We start from the raw sequence: 25,497 nt of genomic DNA on the forward strand, positions 1-25,497 counted from the left end.
GGACAGACTTCTAATGGCACAGAAACTGCATTCATCCAGGAAGGAGCTCGTTGTTGATTTAACACCACTGGCCCTTCTTAAAACATGGACTCCTCTACCCATCATTTACACAATGGCTCAGTTCCACAGGACGAATCTCATTTACCCTTGCTCGTCTCCTCTTGTTCTCCTCTTCCAGGACTTGACACATGCTTAGGTCTCTATGATGGGAAGTCTGAATTCAAGAATAGCGATTTGGTAGACTTTATTATGAATGGAAGCTATTTATCTTAATGCACTCACCATTCCATGGTTCAGCCACCCTGGGATAAAGTTGTCAAGCAATCTTGGGTATATCATCTCTCTGTCATAGGCATAGATGGTCCAGAACACCGCAACAACAAACTAGAAGAGAAAGGAAATCTTTTGTTTCAAGTTTATCTTTTACAACACATAACTTATTTGTTATTTGTTTTAAAAACCAAAGAGAGCTTGGAATCATGCCAAGACAGCAGTAGTATAGTGAACAACTAGAAAAATGGTTTCCCTTCGCTCTATAGTAGCAGCCGCTGTGGGGGACAAACCCCTCTTTGGTTTCCAACTATGTCTTTTTAGGCAGAAGAGGCTGCCTAAAACAGAGAGAAAGAAGACCTGTTGTCAGGAACTATACCATCTCAGAGATAACTGTGCCAGTCTGATCCTTCTTAAGAGGGTTTAAAGGTTCACTTATGAATATTTGCATGGAGGCCCCATTCCACATTAGCAGGAGCATCCATTCAAAGCATTGCAGACTATGTCCATCACCTATGCTGGTCACCTATTCATATTTGCCTCTCACTGATACCAGCATTAAAATCCACTGCTGATTGCATGGCCCCACATCACCTTTCCAGGAAATGTACCAATTTATATAGCCTCTGCCAAGATATAACTACACTGAGAAGCAGAGAGTGGGAAGGGGAAAAGAAAGACTTCCAATTCTCGGGGAGTAACTTTGAAGTTCATCTGAGTTCTAGAAGTTTCTTTAGGCCCAATAGCAAAACAGCAATTCTGAGAGAGTAAGAGCAGTATTTGATTGACTATCTCACCACTCTTCAAACTAACAGTGAGAAATCAAGTTCAGGTTAAAATAAAGAAATGAACGGCTATATCTTAGCCATTGGCACAGTCGCAGAATGTGTAAACTTTCATAACTTTTATAACTACAGATAACTTTTTGTGAATCTCACACACACACACACACACACACACACACACACACACACAGTCCCTATAGAATGATTTTTAAATTCCTACAGAATTAAAAGAATGTATCATGAGCACAAACAATTCTTCCTTCAGTTTTAATGATTTTATAATTATAGGGTAATCATGCTCCTACATTATATTAATGCAAATAAGTATTTTAATGCAACTTTTAATCAGATATTAGAATATAGTTAGTAGTCAAGACTAGTATTCAATAGGGTCCCAAAACTCTTTCCCAACTATCTCTACTTTGGAATCCGGATAGAATTCTCCCTTAAAATCTAAGGTGTTGTAAATATTCACTATTTTATAAAATGTAAAAATTAATCATTACAACAGTAAGACTCTGTTGTTTTAGTGCCAAATTGGACCCACCAGCTATTCACCTTGCTTTTGGATGAACAATTTTTCAACATCCTCTTACAAATATACAAGAGTAAAACAAAAGAAAAAAATCAGTTATTAGCTCAAGGTTAACTATGTTAACTTTTCAAGCACATGAATAATTTTTAAGTTATCCATGATTTTGAATTATTCATCACCTTAGACATCAAATGGATATCCATAACAACCACATTCACAAAGTAGATAGCTGGTAGTTATTTTAAAATTTTATTAAACTACCTCTCAACATTATCTCCTTAAAGTAGGAGGAATACATACTGTTTCCTTTTTCCATGCCACAATTGGAAAAAAAAAAAACAAGATTTTCATTTTTGTTTAATAGCATTTGTTTGAATGTAAGATTTCACACATGAATAGAATTTCACAATATCCAGTAATCTCAATACTTTTGCTAATAATGTAAGAGAAACCACAAAGCAATTAATTTATCTCTGGAACAAAGAATGCTAAGGAAAATTGAAAACTACTGTGCTTTTATGAATGCATATAAACTTATGTGCATGCATATATAGTTCTGTAACAACAGTATAAAGTATGTCAATTTTCCCCTGAATGATCTTCAAATTAGCTGTTCAGATAGTTTGGTAAAATACAGTCCAAACTGCAGGAATAAGATGATGCTGGGAGCAGGAAAGGATGCTGGGGAGGGAATCTTATCAGCAGTGGCTGTGAGGGAAGTGGGAAGACTAAGAACCTGTTTATAATTGGGGTGGGGATCTGGGGAGACTACTGGATAGCTGGAAGTCAGAACACAGGAGAGAGGAAGACAGAATGCTTGCAAACCAAAGTCCAGAAGACCACAATAAGGATGAGGAATATGAGTGAAGCCTTCCTTCCTGGCTGTGAGAGAGAAGGACTCTTGATGGCAACTGGAAAGTAGGCTGAGCCCAGAATGACAATAATCAGAGGCACTCGTAGTGGAAATTGTGTGGGAAGTCATTGAGGATGTGTAAAAGGAAGACCGACGGTGGCGATGGCTCCCCTGGGACTTCATGGAATGATTTTTGTTTTTGTTTTTGTAGTAGAATTAACCAGGCTATTTCCCACGGCTGTTATGAGGCCTGCGATAAAGAGTTTAGAGAGAGAATGTTGGGGGGTTCATATTGCTGTGGGCTATTCAGCTGAGGTCAGTGATGAGGAAGCTATAAGAACAGGAGCATCCTCACACGACTAAGCAGCCTGTCTACACTGCTACTTGGGAAGGGACACTTGCCAATAAATTACATGAGCTACCGCATATAAAACCAGTCAAAACCAGACTCTCGGTGAATGATAGAACATCCTACTTTCACTTTGTTCTTTCTGTATATGTTTGACAACTGAGTGAGGAAAAATCTAAACATGGCTGACTTGATGGCTCAGTGCCAGGGATGCACTGTCAGGTCTGCAGCCACACCACGGCTAAACTCTGGTATGTGCTTTAGAGCCTGGGTGCTCAATATGGTCCATGAATCAGCAGCATCCACACTTCAAATCTGTCAGGTATGATGAGCTCTGGAAACCACCTGACAGTAAACCTCATCTTACATTTTATTAAGACCTGAAGGATGTTCCTGCTTTGAGGCCTCTTCCACCACCATGTGCCTCATGCCTTTCTCTGGACTGATGATATCTCAGGTCCAGTGGCTTCTCATTCAGAACCTGAACGATTCCCTCTCGAGACTACACCCAAGGAGCTTTGATCTGGGAATACCCTGCCCAAATATACACATATGCCTCAAAGCTTCTTCCTCTGCTCTGATTCAAGGTAATTCATAACCAATAACTTGGCTTAAATGGTGGTTTCCTAGTTACTTGTTGCTCTGATAAAATATCCCAACAAAAGCAACTTCAGAAAGGATTTGTTTGTCCACAGTGGGAGGTTACAGTCCATCATGGTGGTCATAGTGGTGAGGTCACAGTAGCATCAGGAACTTGAGACAGCTGCCCATGTTCCCTCCAGTTAAGAACTCCATGATCTCAAGGGTCAGGGAACATCTCAGAAGTCTGGGCAGAAATTATGTAAGAAGACAGGGAAAAATGATGTCCTCTGGACATGACAAGGCTGAACACACACTCCAACATCAGCTGTGGATACCTGCATAAGACTTGTACAAGATCAAGCCAGTTAAAATTCAGCATGGGTCAGGGGAGAGACTGTCGAGGCCCCACTTCTGTCTGAGTAGCCATTGGTAATTGATGTCTCCCTTGGGAGAGACAACAATTTTTCCTCAGGAGATATGGCAGTTGGCAGAGTGCCCATGACCAATTATTGGGCCCACACCCATGCAATTACCAGCCACAGCACTAACTAGATTGAGGAGGAGGGGGTGAAATTGGGGAACATATGTGTTACATGTCCTAGGAAAAGTAAGAAGGGAATGAGGGGGGCTGGATATGATCAAGACACATTGAATCCATGTATTAAACATTCAAGTAATTTAAGAACCAAAACAAAGACCATGAAAGTTTCTGTTCAGCTTATTTTCTCCTTCTTACATAGTCTAGGATTCAAGCCTAAGGAATGGTACCACCCACAATGGATGGGCCTTCATATAACAATTATGTAATCAAGATAATACCCCACAAGCAGACCCAGAGACCCATCTCCCAGGTGATTTTAGGTTCCATCAAGTTGACACTGAGATTACCCATCACAAGAAGTGAAGTCATGTCTATTTCTACAGGGTAAGGGTTTAGTGTTGGTGTAAATGCACAGGCAAGGAGCCACTTCAGACCCATGTGGACTCATTGGTGGAAGACCCTTCAACTTTGCTGAACAACGCAATCTAATCATAAGAATGAGATGCCTTCATGCTAGAGACTTTTTCCTAACTCAAGGGGAAAAAATTACACAGGTCAAACTAAAGGGCTGCATCCTAGGACCATATTAAAATTCTTCTTACCACACATTCTTACAATGTCCTTTCTTATAGAATAGTTTTGAAGTCCTTCAGTCCTTTGTCCATCCATTTAAATGTCAGAATCCCAGGTTGCTACATTTCTACAAATATCTAGCCAGAATTCTCAGTGTTACTATTTGAGAACCGACCTCCTGGCTACACTGAGGCTCCCTGCTGGTAACATGTTATACAACCATGTGCTCAGGTTGTCTTTAGGTTCTCCCAGAAGGTAACAAGGGACACATAGTCACAGTCTTTGCTGAATCTATTTGTATGTACTTCATGGTTTTAGGAACTATTGTACACTATTACATTTCTATGTCTTTGTTGCTACTTTATAAAAATATGTTTTAAATAGTGGTATTGTTCCCTGTGCCTTTACTAAATTTGATTAGTAGTTTTAAGTAGCTATTTTAAAAATTATTTTGTGTGTGTGTATCTCAAATAATAAAACTCTTCAATAAACTAAATACAATTTGCTCCTTTTTTCTTTTCTAATTTTCCTGTTACTTAGGGTCTTAGCACAAAATCAAGTAGAAGTGATTTTCAGGGAAAATCTTTTCCATCTTTTCTGTGGCAGAGAAATTGTTTACTTTCTCAAAAGTAAAAGTTTGACATTAGTTGCAGTTTTTCATTGATGTCTTTTTACAAGTTGAGGAAGGACTCGTAAATTTACTTGGGAGACACACACACACACACTTACTGTAAGTAATATTATTTTTCAGATGATTATGTTGCATCGGATGGTTTTGTTGAATCTCTTGAGACAACTACCCTATTCTGTAAGTTCAATAGCTTATCAATTGATTTTGAATGTCAGAGAAACAGCCCATGGATGTTTATCATAAGTTATCTACACATGCTGCTGGAGCCCAGTTACTGATATTTTCTGTCCAAATTTGGGTTTGTTTTATGTCAATTCATGAAGTATACTGATCTACAATGTTATATTCTCAAGATGTTGTCATCTGATTTTTGGTGGGAGGAAAATGAATGAGTTCAAAATAATCAGTTGGAATTATTTCCTCCTGTGTTTTCTAAAGGACTTTGCGCACCAATGATGATATTTATTCTTTATCCAAGCAACAAACATCTCTGGTAAAGCTGTCCAGAAGGACAATTGTGAATTCATTTATTTTATACAAACATGATTATTCTGTTTTTGCTTCCTCCGCCCCGTACTGATATTAATCATGTTTGCCCTTATAAAGTTCTTTATATGTTTTACCATAAATATTGGCAAATAATATAAATGAACTATTTCCCACTGGGGAGTCAATTGTGAAACATTTAGTAGCACAGCGCCACTGGGGTCTACACTCTGCTCTCAGGAAGTGAGCATTCAAGGTGGCACTGCGTGGTTCTTTATACTGAGTGTTGCTATCCCTGTCCCATGTGGAAGGAATTTATGCAGATACTTCACAGTGACTTTCAAGAAAGTGTGAGCCACCTTTCTAGATGGAACACTAGAAGGCCAGGAGGCACAGCTACCTGAGCAATCAGTCTTCCAGATAATTCTGTAACTACAAACACAGCACAGATGGTACAAACTTGGCTTCCTGCACTGATAGTCTTCTGGTGGTATGCTCATCAAAACCCAAAATAACTTTGAACTCTACTACCAGGGCATGGATATGAACTGAATAGCTTCCCATGGCTAGCTAAGTGACACAGGGACATTCTGCTCCTGCAACCAAGCTCCTTCTCTGGCCAGGACCAACAGCCAGCTACCCCATCTTGTACACATGCTGCTGCCCAGCTGCCAGGACCAGAATGCTTTATTGGAAAATGAAAGAGAAAAGAGCACAGCCACGTTAGAGTTCTTCAGGCTTCCAGACCAAGCACTTGAGTGACAGCTAGCATTCATGCCTCACTTGAAGTTATTGGAAATTAAAACAGAGAACTAGAGGTGATGCCAGGTCTACATCTCTGAAAGAAGTTTTTCCCACTTTAGTCCACTTCTACAGTTTAAATCATATGTATTTTCCCACACTTCAGTACCAAACTCTCACCAATACTCAGGTGATCTGGAAAAAATAAAACATAGGAATGCTACAGATAACTGACTTTATAAACCAGATCTACCTAACAGATATTACAGAACATTTCACCCAAACACAGAAGAAAGTGCCTTCTGCTCAATACATCAGAAAACATTCTCCAAAATTGACAACATACTCAGCCACAAAGCAAGTCTCAAAAGATACTAGCAAGTTGAAATACCACCTTGCATCCTATATGACCATCACAGATTGTTGCTGTATATCAGCAGCACCAGTATAAAAGTTCAGAAAGCTTACAAACACATGGAAACTGAATAACTCACAATGAGTCATTAAATGGGTCATTAAAGACTTTCTACGATTAAATTAAATGAATACACAACATACCCAAACTTAAGGAACACAATGAAGTTGGTTCTAAGAGTTAAAATCATAACACTAAGTGCTTATATGAAAAAATTGTAACTTAACATACCAGTAATTTAACAGCACATGTGAAAGCTCTAGAATAAAAAATAAAAAAGTCACACTCAAAATTGGAGATGGCAAGAAATAATCAAACTCAGAGCCGAAATCAATAAAAAAGCAAGCAATGCAAAGAACCAATGAAAACAGAGTTGATTCTTTGAGAAAACCAATAATATTGATGAACTCCTACCCAACTCAACTAAAGTGAAGAGAGAATTACAAACTAAAAAACCAGAAATGAAAAGAGTGGCATAACAACGGGCACAGGAAACAAAAAGAATTACAAGGACATTATTCTATACTTTAACAACCTGTACTGCACCAAATTGGAAAACGTAAAAGAAATAGATAATCTTTCTTTTTTTTTTTTTAGTCAAACAGCTTCTTTTTTTTAATTTTTAATATTTTTATTACGTATTTTCCTCAATTACATTTCCAATGCTATCCCAAAAGTCCCCCATAGCGCCCCCCACTTCCCTACCCACCCATTCCCATTCTTTTGGCCCTGGCATTCCCCTATATTGGGGCATATAAAGTTTGCAAGTCCAATGGGCCTCTCTTTCCATTGATGGCCGACTAGGCCATCTTTCGATACATATGCAGCTAGAGACAAGAGCTCCGGGGTTCTGGTTAGTACATCATGTTGTTCCAACAATAGGGTTGCAGATCCCTTTAGCTCCTTGGGTACTTTCTCTAGCTTCTCTATTGGGAGCCCTGTGATACATCCAATAGCTGACTGTGAACATCCACTCCTGTGTTTGCTAGGCCCCGGCATCGTCTCACAAGAGACAGCTATATTTGGGTCCTTTCAGCAAGATCTTGCTAGTGTATGCAATGGTGTCAGCGTTTAGAAGCTGATTATGGGATGGATCCCTGAATACGGCAGTCTCTAAATGGTCCATCCTTTCATCACAGCTACGAACTTTGTCTCTGTAACTCCTTCCCTGGGTGTTTTGTTCCCAATTCTAAGAAGGGGCACAGTGTCCACACTTTGGTCTTCATTCTTCTTGAGTTTCATGCGTTTAGCAAATTGTATCTTATATCTTGGGTATCCTAAGTTTTGGGCTAATATCCACTTATCAGTGAATACATATTGTGTGAGTTCCTTTGTGATTGTGTTACCTCACTCAAGATGATGCCCTCCAGGTCCATCCATTTGGCTAGGAATTTCATAAATTCATTCTTTTTAATAGCTGAGTAGTACTCCATTGTTTAAATGTACCATAATTTCTGTATCCATTCCTCTGTTGAGGGACATCTGGGTTCTTTCCAGCTTCTGGCTATTATAAATAGGCTGCTATGAACATAGTGGAGCATGTGTCCTTTTTACCGGTTGGAACATCTTCTGGATATATGCCCAGGAGAGGTATTGCTGGATCCTCCGGTAGTACTATGTCCAATTTTCTGAGGAACCGCCAGACTGATTTCCAGAGTGGTTGTACAAGCTTGCAATCCCACCAACAATGGAGGAGTGTTCCTCTTTCTCCACATCCTCGCCAGCAACTGCTGTCACCTGAATTTTTGATCTTAGCCATTCTGACTGGTGTGAGGTGGAATCTCAGGGTTGTTTTGATTTGCATTTCCCTGATGATTAAGGATGTTGAACATTTTTTCAGGTGTTTCTCTGCCATTCGGTATTCCTCAGGTGAGAATTCTTTGTTCAGTTCTGAGCCCCATTTTTTAATGGGGTTATTTGACTTTCTGGAGTCCACCTTCCTGAGTTCTTTATATATATTGGATATTAGTCCCTTATCTGATTTAGGATAGGTGAAGATCCTTTCCCAATCTGTTGGTGGTTTTTTTGTCTTATTGATGGTGTCTTTAGCCTTGCAGAAGCTTTGTAGTTTCATGAGGTCCCACTTGTCAATTCTCGATCTTACAGCACAAGCCATTGCTGTTCTATTCAGGAATTTTTCCCCTGTGCCCATATCTTCAAGGCTTTTCCCCACTTTCTCCTCTATAAGTTTCAGTGTCTCTGGTTTTATGTGAAGTTCCTTGATCCACTTAGACTTGACCTTAGTACAAGGAGATAGGAATGGATCGATTCACATTCTTCTACATGTTAACAACCACTTGTGCCAGCACCATTTGTTGAAAATGCTGTCTTTCTTCCACTGGATGTTTTTAGCTCCCTTGTCGAAGATCAAGTGACCGTAGGTGTGTGGGTTCATTTCTGGGTCTTCAATTCTGTTCCATTGGTCTATTTGTCTGTCACTATACCAGTACCATGCAGTTTTTATCACAATTGCTCTGTAGTAGAGCTTTAGGTCTGGATGGTGATTCCACCAGAGGTTCTTTTATCCTTGAGAAGAGTTTTTGCTATCCTCGGTTTTTTGTTATTCCAGATGAATTTGCAGATTGCACTTTCTAATTCGTTGAAGAATTGAGTTGGAATTTTGATGGGGATTGCATTGAATCTGTAGATTGCTTTTGGCAAGATAGCCATTTTTACAATGTTGATCCTGCCAATCCATGAGCATGGGAGATCTTTCCATCTTCTGAGATCTTCTATAATTTCTTTCTTCAGAGACTTGAAGTTTTTACTATACAGATCTTTCACTTCCTTAGTTAGAGTCACGCCAAGATATTTTATATTATTTGTGACTATTGAGAAGGGTGTTGTTTCCCTAATTTCTTTCTCAGCCTGTTTATTCTTTGTGTAGAGAAAGGCCATTGATTTGTTTGAGTTAATTTTATATCCAGCTACTTCACCGAAGCTGTTTATCAGGCTTAGGAGTTCTCTGGTGGAATTTTTAGGGTCACTTATATATACTATCATATCATCTGCAAAAAGTGATATTTTGACTTCATCTTTTCCAATTTGTATCCCTTTGATCTCCTTTTGTTGTCGAATTGCTCTGGCTAGGACTTCAAGTACAATGTTGAATAGGTATGGAGAAAGTGGACAGCCTTGTCTAGTCCCTGATTTTAGAGGGATTGCTTCAAGCTTCTCACCATTTACTTTGATGTTGGCTACTGGTTTGCTGTAGATTGCTTTTATCATGTTTAGGTATGGGCCTTGAATTCCTGATCTTTCCAAGACTTTTATCATGAATGGGTGTTGGATCTTGTCAAATGCTTTTTCCGCATCTAACGAGATGACCATGTGGTTTTTGTCTTTGAGTTTGTTTATATACTGGATTACGTTGATGGATTTCCGTATATTGAACCATCCCTGCATCCCTGGGATGAAACCTACTTGGTCAGGATGGATGATTGTTTTGATGTGTTCTTGGATTCGGTTAGCAAGAACTTTATTGAGGATTTTTGCATCAATATTCATAAGGGATATTGGTCTGAAGTTTTCTATCTTTGTTGGGTCTTTTTGTGGTTTAGGTATCAGAGTAATTGTGGCTTCATAGAATGAGTTGGGTAGAGTACCTTCTGTTTCTATTTTGTGGAATAGTTTGTGAAGCACTGGGATTAGATCTTCTTTGAAGGTCTGATAGAACTCTGCACTAAACCCATCTGGTCCTGGGCTTTTTTTAGTTGGGAGACTATTAATGACTGCTTCTATTTCTTTGGGGATAGATAATCTTTCTGATACATACTACTTACCAAAATTAAATCAAGATCAGATAAGAACCTTTAAAAAAACCTATAAACCCCAGTGTAATAAAAGTAGTAATTAAAAGTCCCCCAATTAAAAAAAAAATCCCAGAGGCAAACGGTTTTAGTGCAGAATTCTACTATCAGACTTTCAAAGTAGAGTTAATGCCAATACTCCTCAAGTTATTCCACAAAATTGAAACATAAAGAATGATGCCCAATTCATTTTACACCATCACAGTTATATTAATGCCAAAACCACATAAAGACCCAACAACAAAAAAAGGAATTATAGACCAATTTCTCTTATGACTCTCAATGCAAAGATTCTCAATAAAATAGCTGCAAACTGAATCCAAGAACACAAGAAAAGAACATCCACCACGATCATGAAGGCTTTATTCCAGAGATGCATGGATGACTCAAAATGCATAAATCAATGTAAGCCACCAAATAAATCAGATGCAGAAAGGGCCTTTGACAAAATCCAACACCCATTCATGATAAAAGCCATGGAGATATTAGGGACTCAAGGGACATACTTCAACACAGTACAGACAATTTACACTAAGTCCATAGCCAATATCAACTTAAATGGAGAGAAACTCAAAGCACTTCCACTAAAAATCAATAACATGACAAAGTTGCCTACTTTCTCCATACCTACTCAATATACTAATTGAAATCTTAGCCCCAGCAATAAGACAGCTGAAGGAGCTCAAGGGAAAAAAAAATCAAAGTATCTCTCTATTTGATATATATCTATATACTTATGATTTTAATTTTCTCTCTCCTTTTAACCTATAAATCCTTTGCATATGTATTATGTCTTCTAGCTTCCTAAGTGTGTTTAAGAGTGAGTTTCTGCTTCTTATACCTTTCGAATTCTTTTCCCTCTGTTTTGTCAAATTCCAATGTTTGTGTTTGGTTTACCTTATTATTTTTATTATATTTTATTTTATTATTGCCCCTTAGAAGCCTGTTTATTTTCAAATGAAAAACAGAAATGGAGGAAGGATATATCAGGATGGGAGGGGAGATGGGGGGGTCTGGGAGGAGTAGAGACAGGGAAACCATTATCAGGATTTATTATGTGAGAAAAATCTATTTTCAATAAATGAAAAAATTACGAATCTATAAATGTTGTCTTTATCCTATGTATTCTGATGTCATTTTGAGATTGGCATCTTTCTATGAAAAGTTTTGAATGTGTAAGCTGATGTTATGCCATTTTTTTTAGCTTTTAAATTGCACCTTTTGATAGGTTTCTAGGCTATCTATATGTATTAGGTCCTTAATTATCTTCACTGAGTCATATGGGAATAACTACCAGCCTCTCGAGTTGCCAACGTGGTTTGTTCATTCCTTCCTTTCCAACCTCAGCGGTGATGCCCGCTCTCCAACTAGCAGTGCAATTCTTCTTAAAACTAGCTAAGCTCCTTCTTGCTCCAGGGATCAGGGGCTTTGCTACCTACCGTTGGCCAGGAATGCTGTCCTCCAGTGTCCCATGGCTGCACTCCTTACTCCTATGGATCTGGCTTACCTGGTACCTCTACAGAGGGTTTCCGCCAAGCTTCACTGTGCTGGCATCCCCTATCACACACCCCGACAGAGTCGTGACCTCTGTTGTGTCCAGTTGTTCACGGTGTGGCTCCCCTGTAAGAAGGGCAGGGCCAGAGAAAGGGAACCGAGGTTCATTTGTTGCTTGTTCCCTAGCACCTGGCACACAGAGGGCACTCAGTGCAACTTTTCAGAAATAAATTATGATATCTGCTATATGTGTTATCTTTCGCATCACCCACAAGGACAATACCTTTTTAATGTAATCAGTTTTCTTCCTATTGAAAACATTTCTTTTTTTTTTTTTCTGTGGGGGTTTTGTTTTCCAGTGTGTACAGACAGGAACACTCTCTCCTGAGGCTGAGTACACAAGGCAGTCCTTCTCAGATCTTGTTTGTTTGTTTGTTTTTTAATTTAATCTTCTTTTACACTCCAGAGTTTATCCCCTTCGGGTCCACCCTCTGACTGTTCCACATCCCATATCTCCTTTGCTAACCCCATCTCCAAGAGAATGTCCCCACCCCCACTCCCACCAATCCTCCCCACTCCTTGGGGTCTCTAGTCTCTTGAGGCTTAGGTTCTCTGACTGAACCCAGACCTAGTAGTTCTCTGCTGTCGATGTGTTGGAGGCCTCTTATCAGCTGGTGTATGCTACCTGGTTGGTGGCTCAGTGTCTGAGAGATCTCTGGGGTCACCCTCCTCCTCAGCTTCTTCCAGATTTTCCCTAATTCAACCACAGCTTCTGTCCATTGGTTGGGTGTAAATATCTGCATCTGACTCTTTCAGCTGCTTGTTGAGTCTTTCAGAGGGCAGTCATGATAGGCCCCTTTTTTGTGAGCACACCATAGCATCAGTAATAGTGTCAGGCCTTGGGGCCGCCCCTTGAGCTGGATCCTTGTTCATGCATGTCCTCTTCTTCTCCTGCTTCTTACCCTACAATGAACCTTTAGACTTCTAAATCAGAACAAAACACTAAAAGCTCCCTTTCCAGAAGTCGACCAAGAATAAGGATTCTGAGAGATAGAGATGGAACTGATAAAAGTGTGGACCACTCATAAGGTAAACCCTGTTCACCAAGCAGGCTGCTACAGTGGTTGAGCATGGGGACAAATCCAAGAATAGAATGAGGTGTTGCCTCCTCCTGGCTGAGTAAGGAGTACAGAAAGCACTCGAAGGTGGTAACCCCTGAGGAACATTAAATGACCCTGACAAAGAACATGAGGTCTCCATGCACAGGAATGCTGGGAAGACGTTCTGATATCTGTTTGGCTTCAGGTGCCACAGATGATGATGCTAAATGTAGGAACATGCCAGCATAGCTTCTCTGTACCAGCAGAGGTGGGTATAGTAAAGTCGGCAAGAAAGATTGGTAGTAACAAGCCTGAACACCCTAAGCATGCTCACCTGACAACAGAAAACCTACAGGTGACCAGACACATGGGTAATGATAAGAGTAAGTCAGGGAGAAAGAGGTGAGTTGGAGGTAAAAAGAACCATTGTCTAGGGTAAGGTAAACAGAAACAAGAAGAAGTCTATCTGCTCTGGATCAGTTCCATCATCTATCCTAGGGGTAAAGGAGCTGCTCTGGAACTAACTCACCTAAAGATGGGCAATCACTGGAAGAGAAATCATTTGTAATGAATTAAGGGATGCTGCAATAAAAATCACTGAGGAATGGGGCTAAGAAGGCAACTAAACAATACAAAGCAGAAAAAGTTATATGGGAATCATAAGTTTATGATCAAATAATTCTCCATTACACAAAATTGACATATATATATATATATATATATATATATATATATAGAGAGAGAGAGAGAGAGAGAGAGAGAATAAAATTGAGAAGAGGCAATTTCAGTAATAAAGACCTAAAGTAAAGTCATGTAAAGAATATGACAATGTTTACTTTTGTGAAGATAGTTGGGATTTAGCTTTCTGCAATTCTGTGGAGTACGTGAAGTTTTTAAAAAAATACTACTTTGAAACCCTAGGTTCTAAATGAATTACTAAAAATACATCTTTAAATGAATGACTGAGCATAGAAGCAGAGAAAAGAAATCATTAGAAGCCAGTAAAAGAAAAAAAAATTACAAAAAATACTAGTAAAAATACTGGAGCATTATCAAACATAGAAACTGGAGTGCCTAAGAGACAAATGCAGGTATCAGAATCATAAGACTGTGTGGACTGTGGCCAGTGAGGTAGACCAGAAGACCTTGGACTCATACTATGTAGTGAATGGAGCCCAGCCCACAAAGGATCTGTGCTTTCAGTAAAAGAAAAGGCTAGAGAAGGTTCTGTTTGCCAAGATAAATAAATTACCGTCTACTCCTAATTACAAAGATCTTTTAAATAAAAATAGTGAGTTTCATAGACTAACTTTTGAACTAATAATAATTTTTTCTCCTGTATCTTCATGTGGGTGAAAGCAAAATCCAAAAATGTGTCTTATATTTATGCCAATAACCCATCGGTACTGTAGTATCTCTCCTGGTTGTCGTCATAGGGCATACACATCTAACCTTAAGAATTCTCAGTGCCAGTCACTGGCAGCTTTGTGTTGTAACGCTCACTGAGAATGGCCCTAAGCCACTGCCTTGCCTAAGGTCATGAGCCTTCCTTGAAGGCAAGCCAAATCTAGTAGCAAGCTGGTGCAAGAAGCCAGAGATTCAGCCTTGCTCTGTCTCTTCTGGGCAACTCTGAAGGCCCAGTTTGGCTGCTGTGGTTTGGATCTATATATCTACAGAAGCTTGCATGCTAAACTGGTAGTCCTTATTGTAACAGTGTTAAAAGGTGATTAGATTAGAAAGGCTCTGGTCTTGACAATAAACTAACTTGTGGATTCATAACTTAATGGGCTCTGGTTAGGTGGTAGAAAATATAGGCAAAATAAGCCAGCAGGGGTTATATCCCTGAAGTGTTTATTTTTGTCTCTAGTCTTTTTTCTCGTTCTCTTTTACTGCTTCCTGGCTGCCATGGGCAAACAATTTTGTTCTCTGACATGCCCCACACCAAGATGCTGTGCCAAACTACAGTCCTAAACATAAAAGAGTGAACTGACCACAGAATAAACAAGAATAAATCCTTTCTCCCCTTTAAAGTGATTTTCTGATACATTTTTGCATCAGATACTCTGACACCAGCAATAGAGCCCTGAGTATGCCTCTATTACAATCACTATGTGGTTCAGCTTCTCCCTCTGCCTAGTGCTGCCTTCTCTTCCAGACAGGTCTCTCTCCTGCAAGAGTCTCCTTCCATAAAAATTTCCCTCTGTTATACTCTGAACATAATGTGTCCCAACTCTCTTCTGACCTCACACAGAAGTTTAATCTCCAAAATTACCTGTTAATTAAATTATAAGGGTGTAATTTAATCTAGTGATGGTATTTAGAAGTGAAGACTTTGAAAGTAAGCAGGTTGAGTTAAGGTCATTCATAGGCTCCAGCCCTGAATCCTGATGGCTTTGAAACACGAGGAACAAAGAGCAGACAGACACATATTCATGAGTTCCCAGTATTTTCTCATGTGACATTCTATGCTGCCCAGCACTTAGTTCAAGCTGTCACTAAAATAGGTCCCAAGACCTAACAACTCCAGAACCATGAGTCAAAATAAGTATCTTTTCTTTATAAATTAATTTCCCCTGGGTTGTAGTAATAAAAAAGTACCAATATACCATCTTGAAACCTACTCAGGAAACCCAGGTGAAAATATCATCAATGTAGACATATAGAAGAGACACACTTAAGTATTAATTGTAATGTGTAAGTATTCATAAACAATTTTGCAATTTCAACTTTTACAAGCCAAAGGTAGGTTATGCATTTCAAGATCTTTTTTATATGCATTAAAATGTATTCCATTTTCATTTATACTTAGTCTTATATAATTGGAGACCTTATTGTTTAAGATTTATTTATTTACATTGTATATGAATGAGTGTTGACCTTCATATATGTATGTGTACCACATATGTGTCTAGTGCACTTGGATGCCAGATGGGTGCATTGGAACGCTTGTATCTGGAGTTTCAGATGGTTGTGGACTACCATGTCAGTGCTGAGAACAGAACCTGGGTCATCTGCAAGAGCAGAAAATGCTCTTAACCACTGACCATTTCCCGTAGTTCTTCCTTTCTTGCAAGACAGAACAAAAACTCTTACTGTAAAATGACTCCAAAGTGTGCTTCTAACACTTCACAACCTCTTCCCGGTACCACATTACTTGACTACATGCACCTTACCAAACTCACACATGTCTAAGTTCCATTTGTTCATGTGTTTTATAACCATAGCTTGCAATTAATTAAAAACAAAGCTTTGAGATTCTATCTCACCACAGTCAAATAGCTATTCTCAAGAAAATAAATGATAGTAAACTCTGGCAAGGATGTGGAGAAATAGAGGTGTAATTCACTGCTGGTGGGAATGCATACTGGTGCAGCCATTAATGCAATTAGTATGGACGTTTTCATTAGAATGGAGGTTCTTCAAAAACCTAACAATCATATTACCAAATTGCCTAGCTATCTAGTTTCCTTAGTGGCATTATCTTCCATGAACATGGTGTGTAAGACCCCCTTTCAGGGACCCCCACTCTAGTCTCAGGAGTGACAGAGCACCCAAAGAGATACGAGAATCCATCTTGCGGTAATCACATGAGGCAATTTAATGACAGAGCTCCGGACCGACATGCATCCCACACAGGAGATAACGGATGTTGGCCACGAGGCTTGAAAGCTAGGGGGTTTTATGGGGTAAAGGGCTTAGGGGTGTGGAATTCAGCATAGTGACATTCTATTGGCTTATTCAAACATCAGCAGAAAAATTACATGTACGTGCAGGGAGTCAGAGTTCTGTGAGTTGTTGACTCAGTTCAGATAGCCCTGTTATGTCCTCACATTCCTCTTTATCTTTCTGGTCAAGATTTTCCCAGGAATGTTTTAACTACGGGGCATACCTGGGTTTGTTTTTCTCTTTTCTCAGCCCCTGGCAGCCTCTAGGCTCACAAACAACCAGCAATTTCTGAGTACTTTATATGACTTATAGGTCTTGAAATTTCATCTTTCTTTCAGGTGCTCAAAACAAACAAACAAAAAACAAAACAAAACAAAAAACAGAGTGTCTACAGCTTTAGCATAAATGAGGCCATCTAGTTATTACCAAGAAAGCTTTCTGGTCTACCTAGCAAGCTAAACCTTTATACTGGATGCTGTTGTGCATTAGATAAAAAGACTATATATGGATTATGCCAGTTTTTACATGCACTCTGTGAGAGAATAGTAGAGTATGTTGTACTATGAAATTTATCACAGTACCCATTTGTAGAGCCACTGTCAATGACCTCAACCACACAAGAGTTTCCTTGCCACAAAAAATTGCTCCATACCAACTCTGTGTAGTCCACCATGCCTGTACTTGGTAATCACTGACTTCTTTCCATTATTACAAATTTCTTCATTCTTAAATGGTTTTATAAATGTAATCTTTCTTGGTGCTTTAGTATGGCTATCTTACAATTGTGCAGCCTTTATATTATATGGGGCAGGAGACTTGATAAGCAAGATCTTTTGACACAACAATTATATTGAGGTAAATACTTCAAGAAATATCTAGGATTATGTTTCTTATTTTATAGATGAAGAAAGAAACTCAGAAAAAGTAGAAAGAATAAGTAACCAACCCAGAGTCTGATGAAGATGGTAAGGACCCCAGCATCATTGCTTTTATGCTTTATAAACACTTTGTTGTATATAAAATGTAATAGATACTATTTTCAGATGGATAAATATTTGGATGCATGAATGAACTAAATGCCAGAAACTTTCAGAACTAATTCTGAGTCCTCCAGAAAAGCCTGCAGTTGTCAAGAACACAGACTTTCAGATGAGTAAATACAGGTAATGACTCTGGGGAAGCAGCATGAACATGCACGCGCACACATTCGAGCACACACACACAGACACACACTGATAAATATGCAGATACACATGTGAGCACAGAGAAACACATACAGAGAGAGAGAGAGAGAAAGAGAGAGCATTTTTGCACATACTTTAAATTTTACTAAGTTGGCTCTCTAGACCAGACATGATACACAAGACCATAAGGCAGCAAAATTAAATGTGAGATAAATAGTGAAAATCCATTATCTTTGTTTGTCATAAGTATATTAGTAGAATTTGAAGCATCTCAATAAGGAATATTTGACCATGTGCAACCTCCTTCTAGAAAACTCCTATCTATAGGATGAAGAAGCAATACTATCTGCTTCTCCTGATTTCATGTCTGAGCTTTGCCTTGTTCATACTCCTGATTATCCAAATGCAAGTTGCTCCCTAGAATACCAGCTTCTGTGGACAGGTCTTGCCATGGTTTGAGTCTGGCTTGTCCTCACCAAGATGTATGTGAAGCTTACTCCACAATGTCTGCTTCATGTCTCATACAGTCGAGACTACAGCCATCATGTGGTCATCCTAGCATTATGGATATAAGAGCTAACCTTTTCAGGAATTCAAAGTTAGATCCACATCAAATTGAATTCCACAACAAAACAAAGAAGATAAACCCTTTTCTCTTTGACAAGTGATGGCAAACAAAATAATTAGTCTGTTCTCCATACAGCTCACATGCAGACGTGTTTTATGTTTAAGAACCACTGTCAATAAATTAGTAGTGATATAAACAGCTTATTTTCTAAAGCAATCTGTAAATCCTTGTCCAGTATAAAAGGATTAACTAATCAACCCCCTGCTGTTTCTACATTCCTCTTTCATTTTCAGTAAAGGGGGATTACAGTCTAGTTATATATACAATTACATTAACATAATTCTCTAAAGAGGAGCCTCAAGTGCACAGAGGAACTGTCTAGCTGAATACAATTGGAATTTGAGGTTGTGATCTGGGAATAAAATTAAGAAAGATATAATTTACACAATCTAATACAACTTAACAGATGAATTGAATTGTCCTTTTTCTGAAGCATCCAGCATGTGGCGAGGTCAATGAAACAACACATTAGGTGATTTGAAAACAGCATTAATGTCAACATTATTCTAATACCAGAAGGGGAATAGTGACTAAATGAAGCCCAGAATTACCACGAAAAATGAAGAAACAAGAGATAGGCGACCATAGTAGTCCTCAACAGCAACAGAGCACCTCCAGCTTTTCATAAGCAACAAGGCCCTCTGGTCACCACCAAGGCTTTCTGATCTACCTAGCAAGCAAATCCATGCAGTATAAAATGATGCATAAAAATCAAGTCATTTTTACCACCTGTCAATACCATCCATTTACCACAATTTCCTTTGACTTCAAGTTCATCTAGAAATCTTCTAGCTTCCTTTTGGCTCTGTCAGAGTTATCTTGCCTGTAGCAGAGCTTAGATGCTCATGTCAGCCTGAATTTCTCTTCTCATCATATATTATAAACTTATTTTAAAATGTACCCTATAGCCGGGCGTGGTGGCGCACACCTTTAATCCAAGCACTCGGGAGGCAGAGGCAAGCAGATTTCTGAGTTCGAGGCCAGCCTGGTCTACAAAGTGAGTTCTAGGACAGCCAGGGCTATACAGAGAAACCCTGTCTTGAAAGACAAAAAACAAAAACAAAACAAAACAAAAACCAAAAACAAAAAAAAATGTACCCTATAATCATTAATTAATATAAATTCATTTATTGAAAGTGTATTTCAATAAAACTGATAAAAACAAATATCTAAGCACTGTGCCAGGATGCCAAGGAATACACAAGTACCTTTCCCATTGAGTTTGAATTGCTTTGGTGATTGGAGGAAGGTTATGTTGTTCTACGTTTTAGTCATCCTAGACTACATGCATAAACAACTAGATAAATATTTTGTGTATAACAGAGAAGAACAGCATACTATGCACTTAGGTGGCAATTAGGAACAAATCTGAGGGGGAGCATTAATGAACTTGTTTGTTATCTTTATATCGACACCACATCAAGACTCCATTTTCTTTTTGTTTTTTCAAAAGAAAATCTGAATTAGTTTATTTTTCATAATTCAAACATTCCTTAGCTCAGGATAAACTGTGGCAAGCCATCCTCTCAGACACCCACACTTGAAGAGAAACTCCAATTGGCTGGGGTTTAGCTTTTGTTTGCTTTTGGTAAGTTGATCTTCCTCAGTTGTGAAGACTCTATTTTCTTTGATGAACAATATGCCTTCTAACGTTAAGCATGAGCATTCCTGAGTGCAGGCACATTTGAAAATACATAAATAGTCATATGAGGACATTTCTCAGGAGTTTCTTTACAAATTAATAAATGCTTCCTATAGGAAAGTTGTGTGGACTTCCATGTTTTCCTTTTACATTTTTCAGTGGTGATTTCTGCTATACATAAAGCAGAAAGTAAAGCAACCAAAATAGGCCAAAGATGCAGCTGTGCATTGCATGTGTCAGCAGTCTGCCTGACAGCCCTAGAAGACATCTTCCCTTTGCAAATAATGCATATGAATTCTCTCATCTGCTTCAGCCACTTCATGAATTGCTGACCCATTATCAATCTTTCTCTCTTTCTCACCCCCTCCATGTGTGTGTCTGCCTACCTGTCTATCTATATGAAGCACCCTTCTGCACAATGAAGGAACAGGGATGATAACCACTGGTTACTAGAGGATTTGCAGTTTGAGAGGACATCAGGATGGGAAAAACACAGCTTTTGATGCTGATCTGTCAAAGGAATCAAGAAACTGGGAGAAAACCAATTCATGGGGATAATTTTTTTTCCCTATAGCAATTCCTTCTTTCTCTTCCCTTGCTACCTGCATTAGTTACTTTTCTGTTGCTGTGATAAAATACCATGAACAAAAGCAACTCAGAGGAAAAAATATTGATTTTGGTTTAAAATTTCCAGAAAATGACACTCCATCATGATGGGGAGGCATGGTGTTAGGTGTGTGAGCCCAGTTGGGCAGTCAACGAGCAGAGACAGAACAACAGGGCCAGGCTATGAAACCTTAAAGTCCACTGTAAAAGTAACTTTTGATTGCCTGAAGTCATTTTTGTTCATGAGGCTTACTGCTTCTGTCTGCTAACCTAAGCCTAGTCCTGGAAGCTTCTAGCCTCCAGAAAATCTTACCTAGGCCTAGAATGTTTTCAGCCTCTGAGACTTACGGTTGAATATGCTCACACTTTCTTATTCTTTCTGAGCTCTGGCTAGCTGATTCAACTCAGCTGTCTGGCTCAAACTCCTCTCCACGCTGACTGATTCAATATGGCTTGTCTCTTGGCCTCTGACTGAACTGCTCTGCTTGGCCACAAACTAACTCTAGCAATCTATTCTAATTTTCTGGCTCCTTTTCACTCTCTGGCTCCTTCTGTTTTCACCTGTGTCTAGCTTGTTTTCTCTCTGAAATCTGTCTCTGTACAACTGCCCCAGTAAAACTGCCTCCCCCTTCTCTCTGCATTGCTCTTTTAAGTAGCTTCCCTTTCCTCTCTCTTCTCATTAGATAATGTTGGGCAGATCCTATTTTGTCAAATCTTTCTTTGATTCATCATTTTGCCCCTCAATTAGACATCAAGTGTGCTTCCATCTACAAACTAACATTACCTTCACTGTTTAGGATTAAAGGTGTGTGCTATGAGTGTGTCCAGCCAAAGGGATTAAAGGTGTGTGCTAACAGCTGATCCACACCACAATTAGAAACAGTTTTTTTCAGTAAACAACACAATCTCACAGTGCGATCATATATCGTACACCAGTCCACCCTCAGTAACATACTTCCCCCTGAAAGGGTCCACCTCCTGAGGGTCCATTCCCTACTCAGTACCACCAACCGTGGATCAAGTGACCAAATATATGGACCTATGGGAGACATTTCTCATTCAAAATCCACACTATTCCTTTTGCTTGAGGCTCTTCAGGCACAATAGTTTGTCAAACATCATTGACCAGGTCCAAAATGTCAAGTACTTTTCCTAGACAAAAACAGTGCACACCAACAGTCTCTCATGAGCCTTTAAAAAAAAAAGACAAAATAGAAATTATGTCTGGATTCTACAGACTACCTTTCCTTACTCTGATCGCCCGCCAGGTTAGAAACATTGGGCAGCTCAGGTTGGAAGTGAAGGGTAGAAAGTGTCAATAAGGCAAACCGTTGTGTCTGCTGTGTCAGAACGCTTGGGCGTTTATGGTTATGCAGTTACAAACTGTGACTTCTTAGAACCTGCAGTTATTTTCAACAGAGCACCAAGTACAACTAGCTACCTTTTTCCTCTTTTAAAAGTGTAGCCAATCCACATGATAAAAACTTATTTTAACATACTTTAAATAACACATTGGTTAAGCCTGTGGTACTGGGTGTTGTGGACTGGGTGGATGGCAACAGCTTTCCCTCCATTTGCACAAGCTCAAGAAACAAGTGTTTCTTGTTATCTTTTTGTTATCTAGGGTCTCAGGTATGATTCAGAGTTAGGAAAATCACACGCTAGTTATTAATACGGTTACTTGTGTTTAATGTTCAACATAACTTGGTTGAATATGTCAGTCTTCCTAAAAAGTTTTTGCTCCCTCTGAGGGTATAGAAAAGTATAAGAAAGTTCTTGTGAGTCTCGTAAATCATGAAGGCACTTAGCCAGTCAAGGGTATTTTCAGGAGTCCTTTGCTGAACAACACAGTGACCCAGGATGCTGAGGCTGGAATGAATCTGACTATCTGATGGAACTTACCACCACCTCAAATCCTTGTCAAAAAGAGTTGGATTCAAACATTACAAGTTTACGAGTAGACTTAATGGCAAGTGTTCTTGATAAAGCAGATCAAAATGGCTTTTGGGAATTCATAATAAAAAGTTTTTTGACTAGGTATAATTCATTTATTAGAATATGTGCACGAATGGAATGTACTAGATCATTCTTGCTAAAAATATTTTTTATGGTTATGCAGTTACAAACTGTGACTTCTTAGAACCTGCAGTTATTTTCAACAGAGCACCAAGTACAACTAGCTACCTTTTTCCTCTTTTAAAAGTGTAGCCAATCCACATGATAAAAACTTATTTTAACATACTTTAAATAACACATTGGTTAAGCCTGTGGTACTTAAGTCTACATACAATTGCTGAAGTGAGAAGACAAAGTAAGAAATATTTTTCTTTCTTAACAAAACAGGTACTTTCCAAACAGTCCTCTGAACTGTACAAAACCATGGTGTCACTAGCATGAAACCATCTATCAAGGATAAGCAACAACAGTGCACACCAACAGTCTCTCATGAGCCTTTAAAAAAAAAAGACAAAATAGAAATTATGTCTGGATTCTACAGACTACCTTTCCTTACTCTGATCGCCCGCCAGGTTAGAAACATTGGGCAGCTCAGGTTGGAAGTGAAGGGTAGAAAGTGTCAATAAGGCAAACCGTTGTGTCTGCTGTGTCAGAACGCTTGGGCGACATTTTGAAAAGCAAGCACTCCTCTTGGCGAAGGCTTAGGTTCCATTCAGCTTGGTTTTGTAGCACCATTTAACAGTTGCTACAACCATACACTGGTAGCTCATACCTTCTGGGAAGTAAGGTGAGAATGTTGGGAACTCAATCTTAAGTGCTGGGAGAGGCAAACAGCTCACTAAGCAAACAAAGTCCTCATTAGCATTGTACCTGGACCAAAGGGAACCCAGCGGTTAGAAGATAGACCTCAGCTCTTAGGTTATACCACCCAGGGAAGGGAAGTGGTGAGAGCTCTGGGAAGCCCGAGTGGAATTGCTTGTTTACAGGCAAGACTAAAATCAGAGGCAACAGCAAAGGCCCCTGGGTACTTGATGTGTTCTCAAAATCCCCAAGATAATAGGAGGCGGGTCAAAGCTGCAGTTAACACTTCTGTATATTCAGACACAAACAGTTAACCGCATCAATACACCTTGAGGCTGTTTTCCTTTGTTGAGTCAATACTGATTTGTTTTTTCTCCTGGGCATCTGCTCGCTCATTTTATTCCCTGGACAGAGGAACACTGACTCTTGTTTCTGTCTACTCATCTGCACCTGTGTGAAGCATTCATCTTACATAGTGGATTTGTTTGTAAGATAATAGGGACAGGGAAAGCTCCTTGGGCTCATTTGCCAATTTGATAACTCCTTCTCCTTCACACCTTTATGCTTAAGTGGACCACTGATTTACATTTAAGATTCTTATTTCCTAGTCCTTCATCATCCCCACTGTGTGAACAAGAAACAGAAAAGCAAAGAAACCAAGTGGGACTGAAGGGACAGTCCTCTTTGTCCCAACCGGCACAGGCCTCACCAGGGCAGCCCACATTCCTAGGACATGTGTTGGCATATATGTATGAATCAAGTAAGACCCAGCATTAAAAAATATGAACATTCTCTAAAGGTTAGAGAGCACTTGATGTCTTTTCAAGGGCTGGAGGTCATTTCCTAGCACCCACCTCTCAAAACAGAGTTCAAACAAACCAACCAACCAAACAAACAAACAAAAAAACAACAGCATTTCTGAGAATTCTTCCAGAACCATCTTAGACACAAGGCTGTTCACTGTCCACTTCTATGTACATGCTAATGTGGCTAGTTAGGAAGGCTAGTCTCCTTAAAGTGAAACCTGACAAATTCAAATTCAGGGCAGTGAGATCTTGTGTACTTAAATCTATCTCGCAATAGATCATAATGGATAATTTGGACTACTTGATTTTGAAGGTCTCTTCACCTATGAACCTTCTACCACTCGGAAATTAAACTCAACTCCTTGTTCCTGTGAAGGGGCAAGCACATGATTAACTCAACAGAGAGTGGACAAGATTTTGGTTAATATATTTCCTTACTGTGGAGGAGTCACACTTATGTGTAGATATTTGTGGCATTGATCAAGAGAACTAGAGGACGGTTTTTGGAGTCAGTTTTCTCCTTCCACAGTGGATCTCGAGGATCGAACTCAGGTCACCAGGCTATGCAGCAAGCACCCTTGCCCACTGCTGCAAGCCAGGTTTGACGAAGAACTATTAATTGACTAATGTTTTCCTTTTCAATCTCCGAGGCAAAAAGAAAGAAAAGGAAGATTTATGTGAACAAGATACCAGCTAAGGCTGAAGGAAACTAGAAAAAGGTTTGATTTTAGATACTTGAATGAAAATGTATTAAGTGTACTTTAAAGTTAAATCCAGAATTTACAGCATAAATTAAAGGAGGAACTTCAAAAATAGTTCCCTTTCAGTTTCAAAAAAGAAGGAAACAGATTTGGTTTTGGTTGTAATCTCAACTAGAATCAAATTAATTTCCATTGTGTGCTAGATTAACATATATTAAAACTAGTAATTAACGGCTGTGGAGCTGCCTCACCACCTGAAGGCACTTATTGCTCAGCCAGACACGGCAGAAGAAAAGAACCAACTCTGCAAAGTTGTCCCCTAATCTCCAGAAGCTATGGCAAG

At 39.2% G+C, this 25,497-nt stretch overlaps 1 protein-coding gene across 5 annotated transcripts in view; it reads right to left on the minus strand.

Moving 5' to 3' along the window:
• Positions 1 to 25,497, minus strand: part of Aig1 (androgen induced 1) — a 237,813-nt gene that overhangs the window by 167,444 nt on the left and 44,872 nt on the right. For 3 of the 5 annotated variants that reach the window (XM_029482396.2, XM_021174292.2, XM_029482395.2), the window contains one exon: positions 283 to 384. The exons of the other annotated variants lie outside the window; for them this stretch is intronic. In XM_029482396.2, coding sequence (XP_029338256.1) covers positions 283 to 384 — 102 coding nt within the window. The remainder of the gene's footprint in view (positions 1 to 282; positions 385 to 25,497) is intronic. 5 annotated transcript variants of the gene reach the window in all.

Source organism: Mus caroli, unplaced genomic scaffold (assembly GCF_978045245.1).
Source record: "Mus caroli unplaced genomic scaffold, Mus_caroli_1 scaffold_9, whole genome shotgun sequence".
NCBI lineage: Eukaryota > Metazoa > Chordata > Mammalia > Rodentia > Muridae > Mus > Mus caroli.